The sequence below is a fragment of the Diabrotica undecimpunctata genome, chromosome 8, assembly GCF_040954645.1.
Source record: "Diabrotica undecimpunctata isolate CICGRU chromosome 8, icDiaUnde3, whole genome shotgun sequence".
Lineage (NCBI taxonomy): Eukaryota > Metazoa > Arthropoda > Insecta > Coleoptera > Chrysomelidae > Diabrotica > Diabrotica undecimpunctata.
In genome coordinates, this window is record NC_092810.1 from 69,895,234 (window position 1) to 69,918,134 (window position 22,901).

At 33.8% G+C, this 22,901-nt stretch overlaps 2 protein-coding genes across 2 annotated transcripts in view; one reads left to right on the top strand and one right to left on the bottom strand.

The window, feature by feature from the left end:
* The window catches only part of LOC140447677 (uncharacterized), a 665,708-nt gene that overhangs the window by 215,524 nt on the left and 427,283 nt on the right, over positions 1–22,901 (bottom strand). The gene's annotated exons all lie outside the window — the stretch shown is intronic.
* Positions 4,307–6,614, top strand: LOC140448441 (uncharacterized). Its single transcript, XM_072541521.1, has 2 exons — positions 4,307–4,386; positions 5,246–6,614. The coding sequence occupies exons 1-2, from the start codon at positions 4,329–4,331 to the stop codon at positions 6,568–6,570; spliced, it is 1,383 nt and encodes a 460-aa protein (XP_072397622.1). The 5' UTR covers positions 4,307–4,328; the 3' UTR covers positions 6,571–6,614.

A 22,901-nucleotide genomic window follows, 5' to 3' on the forward strand; every position in this document is an offset into this window, starting at 1 on the left:
TTAAAGACAAATTCACTAATAGTATCCGCCAACGATGGAACGCGTAATCCAACAATGAAACAAATGATGTCGTTTTTAAATAGAAAAGTTCAACTCGAAAACACGCGATCTCAGCAAGCTACTATCAAAAATCATCCACCAAATAAATCAAAATCATCGAATATGGCTTAGTATTCGCGAAATTAACAAACTTATACTGCAACTACTTTACAAAATAGTAGTATTTTTTGTGAAGGTGAGCATTATATAAATTAAACGTTATGAAGGTACTAAAAAAGGTGGATGGTGTATTAATTGCTTACGTAAAAACCATCGCGTCTTGCAATGTACCGCTTCCAACTGTCGCACTTTTCATCAAAAACACAACAGTTTGTTGCATTTCGATAAACCAAAAAAAGCTTCGAATAGCAGTAGAAATACAAACACGGATACAATTAGTGCTATCCTAAATTTGCGTGCTCATGTATCCACTGAAGTCCTATTATCTACCGCGGTAGTAGATCTCGCTACATATGCTATATACATACATATATATATATATATATATATATATATATATATATATATATATATATATATATATATATATATATATATTATATCCTTATATATAGACGCTGGTTCTCAAGTACATTTTATTACCGAAGTAGTAGCTCAATTTTTAAATTTTGATCAAAAATCCGTTAATATCACAGTTTCCGGGGTAGATGATTTATCGACTAAAGTAAACTTACTTTACTTTATCGTGTCCGGACATGTCATTCATAAAATTTCGGCCCAGTATCGGGCTACGTCGGTTCCATCTTTGTTGGCGAGCCACAAATCTTCGAGGGTACATCGATGAGGACAGTTTCTGCATGTAAGAAGATGTTCCATATTCTGTGTTTCTCCACAGTCACAGTTCACATCATCTTGGTCGATTTTTCCCCATTTTGCCATGTTTGATTTTACTGGAGCGACCCCCGTTCTTATCCGATTCATAGTTTTCCACGTTTTAAAGTCTAGGGACTGGCCGGTCCATTGAACCTGGGGAAGAGGAAAATACTTAGGCGGTTCATCCTGCACTGTTCCAAGGAAGCTTTTCCTAAAGTAAACTAAAGTAAGACTAAAGTAAAAAAAATATTGCGTATGCTACAATCAACTCGCGTTTTAAAATTTCAAAAAACTGTTGAATTTTTGACTTTGCCACAAATCAGCAGAACAATGCCGTCGATTCAAATAAATCCTACTCAACTCGAAATACCAAAAAATATCGTGTTAGCTGATCCTGCATTTTGCAAACCCGAGGAAGTGGAAGCTCTTTTGGGAGTTAAATTATTTTACAAAGTTCTCAGTATCGTTGAAAAACTAGTCTAATGTTGTTCTCCAAAAAACTCAACTAGGTTGTATTGTTGCAGGTGAAATAAATAATTTATTTCGATTGTAAAATATTTCGTGCCATCTTTCATTAAATAGTCCAATGTCGAACCTTAATTTAAATCGCTTCTGGGAAATGAAAGAAATTCCAAGCAGCAAAAGTTTGTCGCCGGAAGAAAAAGCAAGCGAAGAGTATTACGAGTGTCACACTACTCGGGATGTTACTGGTAGATACATCGTAAGGTTGCCATTTAATGACAAAAAATCGAAATTAGGTCACTCATACAATAGCGCGTTAAAACGTTTTTATTCGCTAGAAAATCGTTTTCCTAAAGATCCTGCTCTGCAGCTGGACTATTCCACCTTTTTGACTGAGTATAAGAAATTAACTAGCATGTCATAGACAGATAATAAAAATGACCAACAAATTGGATTTTATGTGTCAAACAACATTCTTAATACCTTCACGTACGGTACCGCACCGGCATCATATTTATCAACGCGAACCTTTAAACTATTAGCTCAAGATGATGATTTTTCAATCTTGGATCGATCTTGAGCATGTCCAAGAGCATGCGTAAAAACAGACTTTTAGGTCGATACTCTTCTCACTAGTGAAAAGACTCACGCAGAAGCTTCCGCTATGCGAGATAATCTTATCGCATTGTTATTAAAGATGGTTTTTTCTTTTCGGAAATGGTTATCAAATTATAGCTCTTTAATAGTCGATCAAAAATAAACACGCACATGTCTCTACGTTACAATTACAAACATTTAAAATGAACATTTCACTACCAAAAATGTTTACAATAATTATTCAAAATGACTGCCATTCACTTTCATAAATAGTAGAATATATTTTAAAATTCTTCTCTGCACTTAATTGTCGACATTCATCGTATATACTTTGTTGTAAATCATCCAGAGATTCTGGTTGAGTAGCATAAATTTCTGTTTTTAAATACCCCCATAAGAAGCAGTCTAGGGGTTTTAGATCCTATGAACTAGGTGGCCTATCCATCATCTGTCCTCTTCTACCTATCCAATGAGCGGAAAAAGTTTTGTTTAAAAACTGTCGCACAAGAAGAGCAAAGTGTTAAGAAGATTCATCATGTTAAAACACAACCAAATCTTCAAAAAAGTTATCATTTTCTACTATTTTTCTAATACGATTAACCACTTGCCTAAGAAACTCAACAGACTAATGTCAAACAAAGATGACAAACATATGATAAACATCCAAGGGACAGAGATAGAACACGTAGATGAATATACATATCTGGGTCAAAATGTCAAGGTTAGCAAAGAAAAACAGACTACTGAAATAAGCAGACGTATAAAAATGAGATGGGCAACATTCAGAAGACTCTCATACGTACTTAAAAATAAAAATATACCTCAAAGACTACGAACCAAAGTGTTTCATTCCTGTATCCTATCTGTACTTACATATGGAGCTCAAACCTGGACATTCACTAAAATAAACATGGATAAGATAAAAAAAACTCAGACAGTTATGGAACGGCAGATGCTGGGTATCTCACTCAAAGACCATAAAACCAATAAAGACATTCGTACTAGAACAAAAGTAAAATATGCTGTCGAATAGGCAGCTAAAATGAAATGGAAATGGGATGGACATAACGAACGTCTTAAGGATGGCCGATGGAATAAAGAAATCGAGACTTGGCGGCCATATGAAGCCAACAGACCACGAAGAAGACCGCAAATGCATTGGAGTGACTATATTAAAAGAATTGCAGGACCAATGTGGAAACGTCTTACAAACAACAGAGATGAATGGCGAGAATTAGGAGAGGTCTATATTCGGCAATCCGAATAGAGAGAAGGGCTTAAAATAAAAAAAAAACGGCTACTTGGATTGCTTCGCTATTTACAGGTCCCTGTCAATGATGTTTTTTATTGCAAACTGGCCCTGTTGCTTTAAATTTCTACATCAGTTTAATCGCATACTTATGAGTTGCATGTCTACTGTGGTGTGTTTAATTAAAAATTGTAGCAGCAGCTCTTGCACAATTATTATTTTGTAGTATAAGCCTACAATTTCGATTCATTCTTGCAAAGTGTAAACAAACAAAAATTGTCTGTCTCATCATAAACTAATCACTTCAAGCCGAATGCATTTTACATTTTTGAAATCAGTATAAAAAATACAATCCAAATATAAAATAAAAAAAGGGTGAAGTAATTTAAAAAAATAAAGGGAAGATATAAGGGGGGAGGGGGTGCATTTCGCAGTAAATGACATAATGTCTAACCCTTCAAATACTAATTGACATGTTTTGCGCTTTTCCTAAAAATTAGAAGTTCAAAAGTTATTTAAGGTTGATAGTTCTATCTGAAAAGCACTGTATATATTTATACGCGTGTGTATCTTACTTTTTAGCCTACGCATTTGCCTCTTGACTGATTTTAAAAATAAAGAGTTGTTTTATTATACAAATTTTAGAAAATATTAAATTTAGATAGTATTGTCTGAAGTGTTAAAAATGAGGCTGAAATAAAAATGTTTGACCAGAGGACAAACTCTGGTCAAACTCAGGGGGAGAGAAAGACTCAAAAATTCAAGCGTTGAAAAAATAAAAAAAAATCTTTAAACTAATGAAATTCTGTAACTCCGGTTCTAGTTGATAGATTTTAATCTTTTTGTTTTTAATTTGTCAAAAATAAAACAACGAGAAAAGCAGTAATAAATCACACCGATATACAAAAACTGATACATTTAGGCAAATTTATAGGACACAAATTGGAATTGCAATATATGTTTCACACTATTTTTTTTTCAAAACATTGTGGAATTCGAAAAAGATATTATCTTTAAGTGTACAATTAATTACAAGTATTATTGTATTAGCATTTTATCTTTTTCTGATAATTAAATTAAGAATTTTCCTATAAATACAGATTTCCTTACGTAAATCTTTATACAGTTTGTACGTGCTACAAACACTATGTTAAAAATATTAATTGTGACGCTAGTCCTTTGGGCTGGTGTCAGTTGCGATAATGGTAAGAAATCAATAATATTATTTTAAGATAATTACAAATATTTTATTCATATATTGTCACGTATTCGCTCCGTGCGTGATTGACGCGACACCTACCACCTTCATCTGACAGTTTTGGACCTACCAATTTTCAGGTTAAACATATGACATATGTTTGACATTGGTAAATACAGGCGAAAATGACAATTATTAATAATTAACTTTTTAATTATATTTTTTCAGTTTATGTACAAAATAAATGTAGTATTAAAAACTGGGTTTCTCAAAATTCATCATAATATATCTTTTTAACCGCAAACGGAAAAGAAAGGGAAAAATCTAGTACTGACAAATCAAGTTTTTCACGTGAAAGAGCATATAATTAAAAACAGTAATAGTAAAAGTTATGATATAAAAGCTAAAGTCATCAGGCACTCTGCAGTTAGCTTGAAGCCTTATACAACATCATTTAAGGTAAATTATTTAAATATTTCCTATTTTAATTGCATAAAAATGATGTTATGTGATATTTACTTTTTCATATTAATAGCACGGATCCATCCTTTTCTTTTCTCTAATTTATATGTAATCTTTGGGAACCTATAAAAACTACACTTACTATTTTTGCTATTATTAGCACAATTAAATACACAACATGTATTTGCACACATTTTTGATAAAATTTATGCGTAAAAGACTCCAATTTTGTCATATTTCGCCGCTACGCACGCTGGCATCGTTTCAAGGTACCCCTACCATGGTCACGCACGGAGCGAATAAGTAACAAAAGTTTGAAATTATTTCTATTTTAATTAATTTTTGTATAATATTAAGGTAAAGTAGCATTCCTATTACTGATTGTAGATCCTAATTTTTTTCAGATGTCAACAATGATCTAAGTGACAGTATTTTATCTGGTTCTGAAGATATTAAAATATTACTTCCACACTTAACACACTTAAGGCCAACAGAACCACCAACACCCTCTAGTAAACCGCCAGGACCACCGGAGCCTCCAAGTCCAAGTGATCTACCAGAGTCCCTACCTAGCAAACGTCCAGGACCCCCACCCAGCAAACGTCCAGGACCACCTGGACCTCCACCAAGCAAACGTCCCGGGCCTCCCGGACCTCCACCAAGCAGACGTCCAAGACCACCAGGCCCTCCACCAAGCAAGCGTCCAGGACCACCAGGACCTCCACCAAGCAGACGCCCAAGACCACCAGGTCCTCCACCAAGTAAACGTCCCGGACCACCTGGACCACCACCCAGCAGACGTCCTAGACCACCGGGCCCCCCACCAAGTAAACGTCCTGGGCCACCCGGACCTCCACCAAGCAGACGTCCAAGACCACCAGGTCCTCCACCAAGTAAACGCCCAGGACCACCTGGACCTCCACCCAGCAAACGTCCAAGACCACCAGGTCCTCCACCAAGCAAACGTCCTGGGCCACCTGGACCTCCACCAAGCAGACGTCCTAGACCACCAGGCCCTCCACCAAGCAAACGTCCCGGACCACCTGGACCTTCCCCGAGCAGACGTCCTAGACCACCAGGCCCTCCACCAAGCAAACGTCCCGGACCACCGGGACCTCCACCAAGCAGACGTCCCAGACCACCAGGCCCTCCACCAAGCAAACGTCCTGGGCCACCCGGTCCTCCACCAAGCAAACGTCCTAGACCACCGGGACCTCCGCCAAGCAGACGTCCTGGGCCACCCGGACCTCCACCAAGCAGACGTCCAAGACCACCAGGCCCTCCACCAAGCAAGCGTCCAGGACCACCAGGACCTCCACCAAGCAGACGCCCAAGACCACCAGGCCCTCCACCAAGTAAACGTCCCGGACCACCCGGACCTCCACCAAGTAGACGACCAAGACCACCAGGCCCTCCACCAAGCAAACGTCCTGGGCCACCCGGACCTCCACCAAGCAGACGTCCAAGACCTCCAGGCCCTCCACCAAGCAAGCGTCCAGGACCACCAGGACCTCCACCAAGCAGACGCCCAAGACCACCAAGCCCTCCACCAAGTAAACGTCCCGGACCACCCGGACCTCCACCAAGTAGACGCCCAAGACCACCAAGCCCTCCTTCAAGCAAACGTCCCAGACCTCCACCAAGCAGACGTCCTAGACCATCAGGTCCTCCACCAAGCAAACGACCTGGACCACCTGGACCTCCACCAAGCAGACGTCCTAGTTCTTAGTGCCTAAACTCAACAAAATAAAAACTTAACTTATTAACATTAAATCGAAATTTTTTATTTTTACCTGCCGTAATAACAAAAGTGTTAACTATTAAAAAACACATTCATTTTAAAATGCATTTTAGTCTTGATCTGAATTATTCGCGGTCTGTACTAAGCATCTAAACGAGCCCTGGCAGGTTGGCAGCTCATTTCTCGAATTTCGTAATAATAATTATATGGTCTGAAAGGTCACGATTTGGTCACAAAAAAGATGTTGGCATCTCATTAAGAGAAATCTACAAAACAAATAACTGTATTCGATAGAGATTAAAACGCTGGCAAATGGTCACATATATTTAACATTTGGTCAGTTTGTATTTGTCGTGAAAATGAATAATTAAGTTGCAATTTCCTTAGCATGCACGCGCAGTCCATTAAAAATTTTAAAAATACCAAAATTCCAGTTCCTTGTCACATTAAAATTTTTAAATATACCGGGAAAACCGTGCTTAAACGGGGGGATTTTAACGCTCGAATAGGCAATCAAGTAATACCCGGAATTAAGCAAACTCGGTTAGCTTTTAAACTAAGAAGTTTTTAAGAAAACCAATTTGTGGGTTTTTAAGGGGAATAAGATTATTTAAATTAATTTTTTTAAATCCTTATTTTTGAAAGGGTTGTAAGTAAAAGGGTTTGGCCGTGTCACTTTTCACGAGTGCATGCAAACTTTGAACAACCATCTTAACCAATTTTTATCTTACAGAAAAACAAAAACAAACGAAATGTTAAGAAAAGCAAAACCTTTATTTTTTTACTCCTTAAGATTTTGCGTATCACTAATACTTTTTAGGTTATTAAAAAAAAAAAGGTTTTTTTTCCAAAGTTTTTCAAAAAAATTTACTTTTACTGTAAAACCAAAGTATAGTTCGTCCCAAACCCTTCTTTCAGTGCGTCATAGTTGATCGAATTCTCTCTAACACATTACAACAAGCTAGAAGTGACAGAAAAAAACGAGAGTCTGTGATTATTATACATAGAACTTAGAAAATTATGTATCGTCCACGGGTATTTGCATATTAAAGCGAATTCTACTTACGGACGTATAATTGGTTAGAGTTTAGAATGCGCTAAATAGATATTAAATGAATGATGCGCATAAATATAATTTGACGCCGATTAGTGACACTACTTTCACAATGTCAACTGATGAAATGATAATTGTCATTCCAGGTTAGTAGTTTCAGACATTTTATAGTGAAAATTTAATTTTGCATTTATTGTCATAAAAATATTTTAAATATGCCGAGATATACCGAGAAAATTATTTTCAATTAGAAAAAGAGGTTGGGACAACTTTATTACTATTTTCTGCCGTTCGTGAAGTAAGTTTTAAATTACTTATTAATAAAAATTTGTATACAGGACGGGATCTTTAATATGTATATTAAATTTTTTTTTGAAATGTTACAGTTGTTACTCCACATTAAAAAAAAATAACCTTTTCACATTTTGCCGATTACGATCCTGCAACTGTCAGATTTAACTAAAATGTCATGCAATAATTCTCAACATTCTTAAAATCCTATATGACGTCAAAATTAGTGACGCACTGAGAGAAGGGTTTGGGATGGACTGTAAGCACATTGAACCGGTCAAACTTACGTAAATGATATATTAAAAATACATAAATAAAGTAAATTGTAATGCAAAAACATTTATTTTTATTTGTGGTGCTAATTAGGGTGTGATTTTCACGATGTTTTTACCAAAAAAAGGGACCAACTTTATTTTGAGCGAAATTCGTTTAGTTTTGACGCTAGAGAAATATTTTTTAAAAAACATAAATAAAGCGTTTTTTAAACGGTTTAAAAAAGTTTTTATGAGTATTCGTCGAAAAGTGCTTCACTTTTTGGCTATTTGACTTCGAAATATTCGATTTGGAATTTGACAAAAGGGAACCTACTTTTCATGAGATATAACTTTGCTTCTACTGGGTCTAGAGACTTTATAGGTACATCATTTTTTTATATAGGCTACATTTTTGCTAAAAATATTTTTTCGGCAAATACTTCTTGAGTTATTTATGAAGAACCGACTGAAAACGTTATTTTAATTTTGAAAAATAAACATTTTCACTTACAAGTAACTCAAATTATTGACTACGTAAAAACTCCATACATCAAAAGTTGCTTAGAATTAACGCTTCTTCTTAAGAAGAGGTAACTTTTACTCCTAAGTAAAAGTAGCCCTAAGCTTAAGTTTAAAAGTTAAGTAGAGGGCTAGAGGAACCTAAATATAAATTTTCAAGCAAATCCGTCGTGACGAAACACTCAAAAACCGTCATTTACTAGATTAACAGTTTTCAGAATTCAGACAATAATAAATAAAATAGTTACAAGCTTATAACTAAATTATAATTGCAATCATCCTATGTACAATTGAGACCTGTATAAACATTCCAAAATATTATGTTCTGTTACGATAAATAATGACGCATAATATCTAAACTGTAAACATCCTTTCTTATTCAAGTCTTTTCTAGATAATACACCAGCCGGCAGAAACCCCAGCTAAATTCTGCCGGGTCACCCACGATTCGAAGTTTCTAGAAGCAGATCGATTAAAACCAGTCCGAGTGACCTTCTCGTCTATTCGAAGGGAATCGCCGGAATTCTCGATTAACGGCATTTTCTATTTAAAGAGGGAATTTTGTTGAGGACAATTAGTCTAAAAAAATAATATCGCGCCGAGTTTCGAATTGTAACGCGAATTGTAATAAATGTAAATAAATTATATAATTATTAGTGTGAAATAAATTAATTATATTTGACAAATAAAGACTTTAAACTTGTAAGTGTTATAAATGTAGAACTTCTGATAATAAATGAAGACAATAAATTAGATTAATAAAAACATAACAGTTCATTAAATTATTTATAAGTAATTAGAGTTATACAATAATTTATTAGTAATTAAAGTAAAATTTAATTTTATTTTTAGCAAGTTTGTAATAGGAGAAAAAAGAAATCAAAAATAGAAGAGAGAAAAACGCAGAAATAAATCTCGCCAATAAACAAAAACTGATATAGTGCGTTTTTGGCATTTTAAGACAAATAACTTGAAATTGCAATATAGTCATATATAAAGTTACAAAATTATGGAAATGTTTATTTTTTATTTTGATCAATTTTATTTATTTTAATATTTTTTTTAATTTTATTAAAATAGGGTATTATTGATTGTAGAGCCTAATTTTTTTCAGATATTAACAACGACCTAAGTGTCGTTATTTTATCTAATTCTAAATCCGATAAAATTTTCTAATGACGTCAAAGAAGGAGCTTCAATAGACCAAAAACCAACAGGACTACCACCACCCTCTAGTAAACACGAAGTAACAACGGAGCCTTAAGTCCAAGTGACATACCAAACGCCCTACCTCGCAAACGTCCCGGACCCCTGTACCACAACCAAGCAGACGCTCTAGACCACTAGGCCCTCCACCAAGCAAATGCCTGGACCACCTGGATCTCCACCAAGCAGACGGCCCAGATCACCAGGCGCTCCACCAAGCAGACGCTCTAGACCTCCAGGCCCTCCACCAAGCAAATGCCCGGATCACCTGGACCTCCACCAAGCAAACGTCTTGGGCCACCAGGTCCCAGACCTAGCAAAGGTCCAGAACCAACCGAAGCCCTAGACCATAAGGACTCCCACCTAACCACAAACGCCCATAGTTACCATAGGAATCTACTTCCTAAAATCAAAACAATAAAACTTAACTGAATAATATTAATTTGGATTTTTTTTGTACTTTCCGTACAAGCTTTACTCAAAATTAACAATAAATTTAATTTAAACTGAATAAACATTAATTTACCTTCAACTTTTTATCATTTAAAACAATATTATAGCATTTTATAGAGTATGCAGGGCCAGACTGTGAACAGCGATGCAGGAACTTGGCTTTCCAAAAAAACTAGTCAGGTTGATACGGATGTGTATGGAACGGTTACGATGTAAGGTGAGAGTTGGACAACAATACTCGGAGACATTTGAAATAAACAATGGACTAAAACAGGGAGATACACTTTCACGACAATTCTTTAACTTAGCTCTGGAACACATAATCAGAAGTGCAAGAATCAAAAAACCGAATACAGTATTCCATCAAGAAGGACCAAACTTACTACTGACATTTGCAGACGATATCGATCTAATAGGAAACACACGATTAAGGATGTAAGGAGACTTTCGTAAGATTCGAGAAGGAAGCAGAGAAGATGGGGCTCCAAATCAACGAAAACAAGACGAAATATATGTATATGAGCTGCAATAACTGCTATTCATAATAGTAATAAACGAATTGATAAGAAACACTAGAGTCAGAACCAATCAACTACAGACAATAATAGGTTACCGCAGATTACAACCGGTAACAATAGAGTCCTTAATGTATGCAAGACGACTTAGTACTAATAGCAGATTCCGAGAATAAAATGCAGAAACTAATGGATATATGGGTAGAACAAATAGAAGAACCTAAAATGAAGATAAACGAGGAAAAAAGTAAGGTAATGGTAATCATCGGCAAAGGAGATAAGGAAGATAATCAAATAAAGATAAAATGTAAAAAGTCAGAATTGGAAATAGTAACAACTTACGAATACCTGGGAAGTATAATAACTAATGACGGAAAAATAGAATGGGAAATAACAAATAGAGCAAAGAAATCAAACAAGTTATATTATGCGTTAGCCCCAATAATGGGAAAAGAGAACTTGCAAGAGAAACAAGGATAAAAATATATAACACAATAGTGATACCGACTGTGCTCTATGCAAGTGAAAACTGGACAATTCTGAAAAAACATAAGAGCAGGATAAACGCAATGGAGATGAGACATCCAAGAAGGATAGTCGGAAAGACAAAATGGGATAGATTAAGCAACGAGACTATTAGGAGAATGGCCAACCAGGAACCGATAATGAACAAAATAGCAAAGAGACAAATGAACTGGTATGGGCATCTGATAAGGATGCAATCCAATAGAATAACAAGAAAAGTTTATGAAGCAAAAAACATCGGAAAAAGAAAAAGAGGCAGACCAAGAAAAAAATGGATACAGCAAGTAGTAGAGGCTGGAAAACTTAAACAAAAATCACTCGAGGAATTGAAAATAATGGCAGGAAACAGAAAAGAATGGAAGAGGTGGGTAAATGGAAATTAAAATAGCTAGCTTAAATCCGACACCCTGATAGGGTAAAAGGAAGGGGAGAAAGAAAGAAATAAAAGAGCTGCAATAACCAAAGAAGGGACAGAATCGGTCAGAACATCACCATCGATGACTTTAACTTTGAGTGCGTTAGAGAATTCAAGTATCTTGGAACAACAATAACTGAAGACAATAACGGATCACAAGAAATAAACAACAGGATCCAGGCCGGCAACAGATGTCTTTTTGCCCTCCAGAACCTTATAAAATCGAAACAACTAACAAGACGTACGAAGATACAGGTCTGAAGAACTTTACCCAGACGCCAACATCATAAAAGAAATAAAGTCCAGAAGACTCCAATGGGTAGGACACCTCAGAAGACATTCTAACGAACGAACAGTAAGACTGGTGTGGGAGGAAGTCCCAACTGGAAGGAGACCACGCGGACGCCCTCGTCTCCGGTGACGAGATAATATAGCAGGAGACCTAAGCACTATGGGCGTGGAGAATTGGATGGAGGTTGCTCAAGACAGAAGTGGAGGCATGTTGTCGAGTCAGCTAAAACCCACGAAGGGTTGTAACGTCACGGAGTAAGTAAGTATAAATTGTATTCTAAATATTACCAAGAGTCAGCACATATTATTTGATCATTCATTTAAAACTACCTTTCATCTGTCTTGAAGATCTTGTCACTTGTAAGTAATTTGTACTTCCTGATTTGACCAGTTGGTTGTCACCACTCGTTGGACTAGGTCCAATTTTCGACCGGAAATTTGTATCTTCCCTTAAAAATGTAATCCTTTTTCATCGACCTAGTGTCATAATAAGTATAAAATTTATTACTTTAATGTAATTTAAGGATCATCTGACCTCGTTATGTGTAGTTTCAATTACTATATAAACGTAAGTATTTACCACATGTTTACGTCGATACGTATTTACGCATCCCCACCTGAAGTCCCTCCTACATCGATGTGACCGTCGAAGAGAAACCAGAGTTCTATCCGTTCCTCATCAGGCCGAGTGTTAATTGGCCTGCTCTATCTCTTCTCCTTTGATCCGTTTCCCTACCATGTCCTGTGTGTAAGTGTATTAACACAGTGTATTAACCCAACTGCCGTTTAAATTTTATATCATTAATTGTATTTTATTTTTCGCAGATATTAAATAGTGGATCATACTGTCGTGGAGGCTGTCGCCAGGATTGACGATTTAATTTTCATTGTATAATTACCTAGAATCTAATTTTATTTTGTTATTTCTTTATTTCGAATATATTTTTATTTAATTTAAACCTGTGTTTTACTGAGTCTGCTTTCTAAAAAAGCTACCCATCACAACCTTAACAGTCAAAACTTTACCCATTGATTTTAATTTTTAACGTGTTTATACTTAAATGCTAAACAATTAGTATTTTTTAAAGTAATGAGTGTAAGGAATATTTTAATATATTTTAAGTGTGAAAAAGATTTACATTCGCAATTTTTGCAATTCGCATCGTTGTTTGATCTCGTCATGGATTGGCCAGTGGCTATGAATCCTGACGCTAATCTTCTGGAGGAACGTAGGCAGTTGTAATTCAATGTTTCTTGTTGGCTTGAATACTTTGCTCAAAGTTAACGGAGGTTCTAAGACATATCTACAAACAATTTTATAACATGTATAGAAATCAAGTTGATATTATTTTTAAACAGAAAAACAAATTTTCTTATGTTCTATTAAGCTATTGGCTATATGTGTGGTACATCTGGAAATAAATATTATCTCCCCTGAGTTGGATGATCCAGCGTCTGTTTAATTGAGTATGTATGAGTCACATGCAGGTAGTCCATTTAAAAAAGTAGTGCTAACTGACACAGCCAAGGCTCTCTTAGACAAGTCAAGTTAGCGCAAAAAATAGTGGTAATGTACATAGAACTAAAAATGGGTACACATGCTTGCAACACTAATATAAAAAAAATGTGAAAAGTCTACATCGATCCCACATCTGCAAAAAAGATATTTAAGGTCAAAAGTTCCAAATGTGAGTTTCTTACGTTTTTTTAGTTTTATCATGAAAATAAGACAAAAATTTTAGATCATTCAAGTATCTATAATAGCTATCTCTACATTTTTCTCATAAGAATCACCGGAGATATAACGATTAAAAAGTTGAAAAATCCGGGTTATTCATAGTAACCATACTGTACTGCCTACATACATGGAGCGTAAATATAAGTCAAAATATTTTTTATCGGACTATATAACTATATGTATATAACAAAAATAGAAACCATCTCACTCATTTTACACTCCAGTGTAACCTTGAGCAATATCTGTTTGCTTAGCCACCATTTTTGTCGCCTTCCTCTACTACGACTGTACTCGTGTGGTCTCCAATGTACAAAGTTTATCGTTCATATTTCATTCCACGTGTACTGCCCAGTTCCATTTCATTTGCGCAATTCTTCCAGTTAATGTTTTCAGTCTTCCAAAAATTTTTGATAGAAGTTTGGAAACTATACTGATTGGTTGGTTATAATTTATCCATTTTTGGTAACTTATGTCGTGTAAAAATTTAAACACACGATTTTTTTGAAGAAATTTCAGATCCATTTTGTTGGAACCAATTTTTTGACAAGTCATCTATTTTACCTAATGTTTGTATCATATTTTTTGGAATATGAGTAAACAAGAAAATCATCATCATATTGTATTGTGTTTAAAGTACAGTTTTCAACGTGACTGTTATGCAAGTTGGTAGTATAAAGATTAAATAATAAAGGACTCAAGACTGATTCTTGGAGCAATCCTACGTTATTGTATTATGGACATATGAGACCACCATTATTTGATCTAAGATAAATCTTACTACAGGAGTAAAAATTATAAATTGATTTTGCTAACCGAGACGATATTTGGAAGTTTTTGATTAATATTTTAACTAAAATATCAAGACTTACACTATCATTTGCTCCAGCTATGTCCATGCATAGTACAGGTAAGTAAGTGTTGTCCGTAAACGTGCTCTGAATATCTATCACTAAAGTTGTCTTCTTCTTTAAGTTCCATCTTCTATCGAAGGTTGGAAATCATCATGGCTATGCGGACTCTGTTGACTGCCGCTCTAAAAAGTTCTGCACTACTGCATTCAAACCATTCCCTTAAGTTTTTACGCCAGGCTATTCTTCGTCTTCCCACATTTCGCTTTCCTCGGATTTTTCCTTGCATAATAAGTTGTAATTATGCGTAGTTTTACCCTCTCATCACATGTCCTAATTACTCAAGTTTTCGTCTTTTGATAGTTAATATTATTTCCGCCCCATTTCCTATCATTCTAGTTACTTCTACGTTTGACATTCTTTGAATCCATGATATTCGTAGGATTTTTCTGTAACACCAAAATTCAAAGGCGGCCAACTTATTCAGATGGACTTGTTTAAGTGTCCACGCTTCCAAGCCATAAAGAAGAGTAGAGAACACTTAACATCGAAGCATTCTCAGGCGTAGTTCTAACCTTATATTCCGACAACAAAGAAACTTTTTAAGTTTAAAAAATGATGCACGTGCTATTTCAATGTGTGTCCTAATTTCTTTGGTTTGGTCTACATCTGATGTTATCCATGTTAATAAGTATTTATAGTTATTAACACTCTCAATTGCAGTATCTTCAATAGTCAATTGGATATTTGCATGTGCAGATTTAGTCATGATCATGCATTTAGTTTTCTTTAAATTTATCTTCAGTCCGTACTCATGACAGCGTTCATTAAGGCGATGCATTACGTTTTGTAAATCATTGCTGTTATTCGTCATTATTACTGTATCGTCTGCAAAACGTAAGTTATTCAAAACTTCTCCATTGATAGATATACCTTCTGAGAGCGCTTTTTGAAACACCGCTTCACTGTAGACATTGAAAAGTAGTGGGGACAGCACGCAACCCTGGCGGACTCCTTTCTGTATTTTGATATTTTGGGTGTACTGGTTGTCAACTCTTACCTTTTCAGTTTGATTCCAATATAAGTTAGATATAATTTTCATATCACGATTGTCAATATTTTTGCTTTTTAATATATCTACAAGCTTTTTATATTGAACCTTATCAAATGCCTTTTCAAAGTCTACAAAACATAAGTACATGTCCTGATTCATGTCCATCCATCTCTGAGCCATCACATTCAAGCCGAACAAAGCATCTCTTGTACTCATACCATTTCTAAAGCCAAATTGTGTGTCACTAATTTCATATTTAAGAAAAGAGGTTAGTCTTTGTATGTGGGTATATTTTATTTTATAAAAACCCTTAAAAGGGCAACATTACAAGCACGAACGTTGTCGGAACAACTGTTCCATCATCAGGTTAAAATACCTAAAATAAGTATAAACCATTTAATTACAGCAAACGTGGTTTAAAATTTTGACTAAGGTTAAAAAACAATAAAATGGTTATACTTACAGGTTACCATGCCTGAGCCACCAAAATATTTGGGTAAAAACCCTTTAAAATGAAATGTGTTACCAAAGATTGTACATGATGTTGATAATATTATATGATGTTTAATATTTTAATTAGATTTTACTTCAGGTAACATACACCCATGCTTAAGTGAGTTCCAGTGTCCGGAGAGTAAACCTCTTCAAACGGACTACGGCTGGCAACTGATTGATAAAATACCCATGAACGGTGTCAAAAACAAAATGTCAATGAACCATGAAACAGTGTTAGTTAAACATTATATTACTACAGCCAAAAGATTAAAAAACTTTGATGATGTTAAAATGATAACAGCAATCCAGGTGTTGGGATTTAAAAATTTTTTCTATAATTATTTAATATTGGATATAAAAGATGTAAATTACTGGTGTTGTTGAAGGTCATGTTTAAGAGGATGACGTATGCATTAGGCAGCTTATGTTACTCTTTATCGTATGGAGTGTGGTCTAAAAGGTGTAATTTGTGAAGAATTAGCTGAAATATATGGAAATGTCCTTTTATGTTGCTTACATCTAGGACAAGGAAAAATAAATAGTATATATTTGTAGCTAATGTAAGACTTCGTATGTAGATGAAATTGTTTAATACTGCTTGTATCGTAAAAATTTTTAATATAAGTGAGTCCAATAGATTGAGAAAAGGGATTGAAAATCTTCCGGCTGAAGGAATTAAAGTTATAATATATGTGATTAAATTTAAAAATTTTTTGGACGTGGTCCTTTTGTTATACGTGGTATACAGCCAGCTACAGGAATTATTTTCCTTGTGGATTTCATATTTAAGAGTTTTTACAATTCTGCTGTGAATTATTTTCAAAAATGTTTTAAGTGTGTGACTCATTAAAGCTATTGTTCTGTGATCTGAGCAAGTTGTTGCACTTGGCTTTTTGGGAATTGCTACAAAGGTCGATTGCAGCCATTGTCTGGGGATTGTGGCAGTCTGATCTCACATCATCTGGTCCAGTAGCTTTACCCTCTTTTGTGTTTTTGATGGCATAGATGACTTCTTCTCTTAATATTGGTGGTCTGGTATCCTCAGTGATTTCTAATGAAAGTTCTTTTCTTTCATCATTAAATAGTTGTTGGATGTAATTGGTCCAGTGACATAATCTCTCCCTTATATCAGTAATAATATCCCCTTTATAATTTTTAAGGATATTCGTTCTTGTACGTTTTCTAGAACCTGTCATTTCTTTGATTTTTTTGTGTAAATTAAAGCTATCATACTTTTTATCCAGATCTTCTACTTCTTTGCATCTGTCGGAGAGTCACCTCTCTTTTGCCTCTCGAATTTTCTTTCTGATGTTGCTCTGAATTTCTTTGTATTTATTCAGGTCTTTTGCTTTATGTTTTCCTCGTTCTTCCATAAGTTCAAGAAGTTCTACTGTCATCCAAGGTTTTGTTTTTTCTCCAAGTGGTTTGAGGGTTTCTTTTCCAACTGACACAAGGGCATGTTGAATTTTTCCCCATTTTTGGTCAATAGTTAGTTTCCGCTTTATCTTCTTTGACTTTCCTTAAGTTCTCGTTTATTTTAAATTTCGTTTCCGCATATGTGTTGTCTTGTTTGAGACGTCCTGTATCCATGATTTTCTTGATGCTAGGGCTGTTGACCTTTAGTTTCACTCTCATCGACAAAACAACCGGGTTGTGATCGGAGGATATGTCCGCTCCTGGATAAGTTTTAGATGATATTATAGAGTTTCTATATTTATCTTCTGTTGACGATAATATAATCTATTTGATTTTTGACTATTTTGTTGTTATTGTCAGCTGGTGACCTTCATGTATATAGTCTACGTTTAGGAAGTTTGAACAAGGTATTTGTAATTATGAGTTTCTCATTGACACAGAAATCGACAAGCCTATCGCCACGTTCATTTCTTTCCCCGAGTCCATATCGCCCCACGCAATTCTCCACTTCTCCTTGGCCCACTTTAGCTTTCAATTTGTCTTTTAGTTGGCCTTAAGACATTGTCGATTTGTTCATAGAAGGCCTCTATGGTGTCTTCATCCTTGTCTGCAGTGGGTGCATATACTTGGATTATATTTATTTTACGTTTTAAATGAGAGTTTAGAGACAGCATTAATACTCGATCAGAGTAGGGAACAAAGTTACAAACAGCTTTTTGAGAATTTTGAGAATTTTTGAGAATTATCAACTATAATGCCAACTCCCTGTTTGTGCTTGGAGTCGTTGTTTTCAGAATAATACATTGTTCCATTTCTGGTGTTACATTTTTCTGATTCAGGCCATTGTATATTGCTAAGACCCAGTATGTTAATTTTCATTCTGCACATTTCCGACACAGCGCTATCCAGTTTGCTTGATTGGTATAAACTAAAGTTGTAAGGGTATCTAAAGTACTTCTTCCTTTTTTTTACCCAAATTTATAGTTAGTAAGTAAGTTCTTTTTTTTAACCTACAATCTCTGTGCAATCATACGTTCTAAAGTTTTAAGCAGGCAGAACATAAGATATATACATCTATATGATTGCGTCAAGTTAGAATTCTTACCTGGTTTAAGTATTGATATGATGATAACATCTTAAAATGAAGGAACTACGCTTTTATTGTTGACTACTTTGTTAAATATTTCCAATAGTAAGAGTTTAGATATTTTTGGGAGTTAATGTATCATGGTATATTTTTAATATTATCCAATCCTGGACTTTCGGATATTTCGGTTTTTTCGGGATTTAGTGTTATTACAGTTTTTAATAGCATATTATAGTACTCAAAAAATAAAGTGTTCTGACAAAAAATAGTTTTGCTAGAACCAGAAAGAATTTGATCAAAAATTTTATAGACTAATGTATCGTTAAGACATATTGCATTAGAGATTGGTTTTTTATTCATCATTCTGGCTTGATTCCATAATATATTGCTGAAAAAAGAGTATTCTGGTTTAAGTCGGAGATAATTTTTTTTTTAACTTTTTCTTTTATTTTTTTACTTTTTGCCATGATATCATGACATTTCAAGTAATTTTCAAAGTTAGGGTTTTGCTTATAATTTAAAAGTGATTGTTTTCTCTCATTCATAATATCATCACAATTTCTATTTTACCAACGTGGATAATTTTTAATTTCGCTTTTGAGAGCTTTATATTTCGGAATTGACATAGCGGCATAATTTATATAGGTAATCAATCAAAAAATTAAATTTTTCTGACGTATCTACCATTTTGTGATAGTTATCGAAAAATTGATTCGATGAGATTTCGCACATGGACTAATTATCCTTTCTTATATTCCATTTACTTTTCGGGATAATTTCTTCAGGTAAATAAATGTTTATAATCTCTATATAGATCATAAGGTTATTTGATCTCAGGGTATCTGGATATATAGACCAATTGATTTTATTGACTAGATCTGCCGTAACAAACGTAACATCGCTAGCTGACTTATTTTAATCTGGTTGAGTTAAAATAGTAGATTCTCTATTATTATAAACTATAAAATAAGTACTATTTAAATGGGAATAAGCCACAATTAAAGGTAAAAGTAAGTTTATTGACTGTTCAATTTCCACTTCGAATTAAGATCATCTGCAGTTTTAATAAGTTGTGTTCCAATTGCATCATTATAACTATATATTCAAATTGTATGATAAGCAGACGAAATCTCCACCTGAAATTAATGGGGTCACTGAATTTTAGGAATATGTTTAAAAAATCATTTACTGAGCTTTTACTAACTTTTTAAGAGGTTTGTATATAGGTAGAAAACTTAGTTCAATCGTTTAATTATAATTTATATTTAGTTCACTCTAGGTAATTGTATTGCGAATAAGAATAGGTACGCCTCCATAGCCATTATCTCTAACTCTTCTAAGATTATAACCGTTAAAAGAATATTGAGAGTTTTTTTTAATCATGTTTTACTAATCAGCAGAATATCGATGGTTATATTGTTTAAATATTGCATTAAACTGCATTTGTTTGAGAAAATAGATCTAGCATTACACTGACTTATTTTTAAATCCTATTGTACAGCAATTAGAAGCTACTATTGTTTATTGTTTCTAAAGCGTGTTTCAAACCAGTCATTATTGTCTTATAATTTTTACGTATACGTTTTACTCTATTGAACGAATATGTTTTAAAACAATAATTATAAAAAATGTTACACTTTTTGTTAATTGGTATTTATTTTAAACATTGTGATAATTAGGTTTATATGGGTTAGCAGGTAGAGGTTGGGTAGACCCATATGTAAAAGAGAAAAAAGGTTTATCTATTGGAGATTGTGTGATAGGAGAGTTTGCTTTCCTTTTCTTTCCCCTGGATACATCTGAGGCATTGTTAAATTGGGACGATTTTATAAAATGCAGTTTATAGGTCTCTGCACCTGGATGAGCAATATGAGCATAGGAAATTCGTGTTTATCATTTTTAAGTAAATTAAAAGGATTTTGATTCATAAGACTAGAAAATACCTGTTCATAAAAATTTTTTGCTTTTAAAAAAGTAGTTTTTGTTCAATATAAAAATATAATATCTTTTTTTTGTTTTTCATAAAAGGAAGACTTATTTGATATTGTCAAATGATCATTATTTTGACAATATATACAAAACATAACTTTATCACAAGTATTATTATCAGTTTTAGTTTGACCACGCTAAATACATAATTCCTGTATATTCTGTCTAAATTCTTTAATTTTAAAATCATGAATGTGTTGCTTGTGTGAGTCCATTTCAAATAGGTAAAAGAAATAAATTAGACTTACTCACAATCAATTTAATTTTACTACCCAAAACGACCGGTTTCGATTTATACAATTTGCAAAGCCTCTTTCGGTCAAGCGGTACAAAGTAAATTAAATGATGCCGGTACAAGAATTTTTATGTAATGATTGGTGATACATAGTTCAAACTATCCCGTATTGCTGATAATGGGTGATCTTCGGCCAATGTTGTAATTGTCTGACAATTAACGAGGAAGTTTCTTTAGGGGAGAGATGTTAACAGATGATATAGGAGTAAGGTATATGTTATTGTTTGTTGAATGAAAGAGTGATGTTTTATATTAGTTAAATTATTAAAGTTATTTATATTTATTAAAGAGATATATTTTTGAAATGTGTATTAAATTATTGAAATTTTTACAGAAAGAGGACAGTTATATGACAATGAATGAAAGTGATGTTTTATATTATTTAAATTATTAAAGTTATTTATATTTATTAAAGAAATATATTTTTAAAATGTGTATTAAATTATTGAAATTTTTACAGAAAGAGGACTGTTATATGACAATGAATGAAAGTAGTTGTGCTGTTTTGTGTGTGTGTGCAATTTCTTTTGACTTGTAATTATCAACTTTTGGATACAAAGCATTTAATTTCTGTTATGCAAAGAATTGTGATGTCAAATGTTAAAATTATAAAACTAAAACACAATTAGGGACAAACAGAATACAATAAAAAGGACAAAACAGACATAAAACTTTAAAAAAGGGGGCTTCTTGGCACTACATTACTTGGTAGGAGAGAAACTGGTAAAAATTGAGTTTTTTTGTTGTCTACTAGTATTTTTTCTCTACTAGTATTTTTTAAGAAAAAATACTAGTAGTAGTAGACTTACTTCTGTAAAAATTTCAATAATTTAACACACATTTCAAAAATATATCTCTTTAATAAATATAAATAACTTTAATAATTTAAATAATATAAAACATTATTCTTTAATTCAACAAACAATAACATATACCTTACTCCTATATCATCTGTTAACATCTCTCCCCTCAAGAAACTTCCTCGTTAATTGTCAGACAGTTACAACATTGACCGAAGATCACCCATTATCAGCAATACGGGATAGTTTGAACTATGTATCACCAATCAATATATAACAATTCTTGTACCGGCATCATTTAATTTACTTTGTACCTATCGCTTGACCTGAAGATGATTTGCAAATTTTTGAAAGCGAAACGGGTCGTTGTGGGAAGTAAAATTAAATTGATTGTGAGTAAGTCTAATTTATTTCTTTTACCTATTCTTTAATTTTAATTTGCACTTCTCCCGTCGTTTCAATTCTGTTCCCCGCATTAAGATCCGTATATGCCCGTATATATTCCATAGACATAGAATGTCTGTAACCTACTCCAAGCTACAAAATATATGTGTCTGGAACTGGAATTCTTTTTCTAATATCTTTTATCTACTTAAGGACATGTTTCAGTCTAAAACTTATTTATATTATTTTAATATTCATTGAGGTAAGTTGATAATTTCTTTATATTTAATATTTCACCAATATCTAATATCTTCTTTGCTAGTTTCTTATATTCTTTTTTTGACATAACCTAATTTCTAGGCCCCGTGTATTTTCAACCTTATTTAGGTGAATCTAGCTAGGATTATTATTTAATTTAACTAATTTATTTTAATAATAATTATATTTATTCAGTTCTTGCCATTTGTTATATTTATATTTGTTTGCTACACTTATGCTGTTGTGCTAACACAAGGTTTCTTATTTTACTTTTTTGGCCTTATATCAATTTTTTTTTTTACTTTTTTGGGTGAGATTTCCCAAACTATGTGGTATCACAGTGATTAAGGGGGTATTTTTTCCTTTTTTATTGTTTTATTCTAGTATAATTCTTCAAAAGTATCGAGTTAAAATTTCAGAGTGATTGGAGTA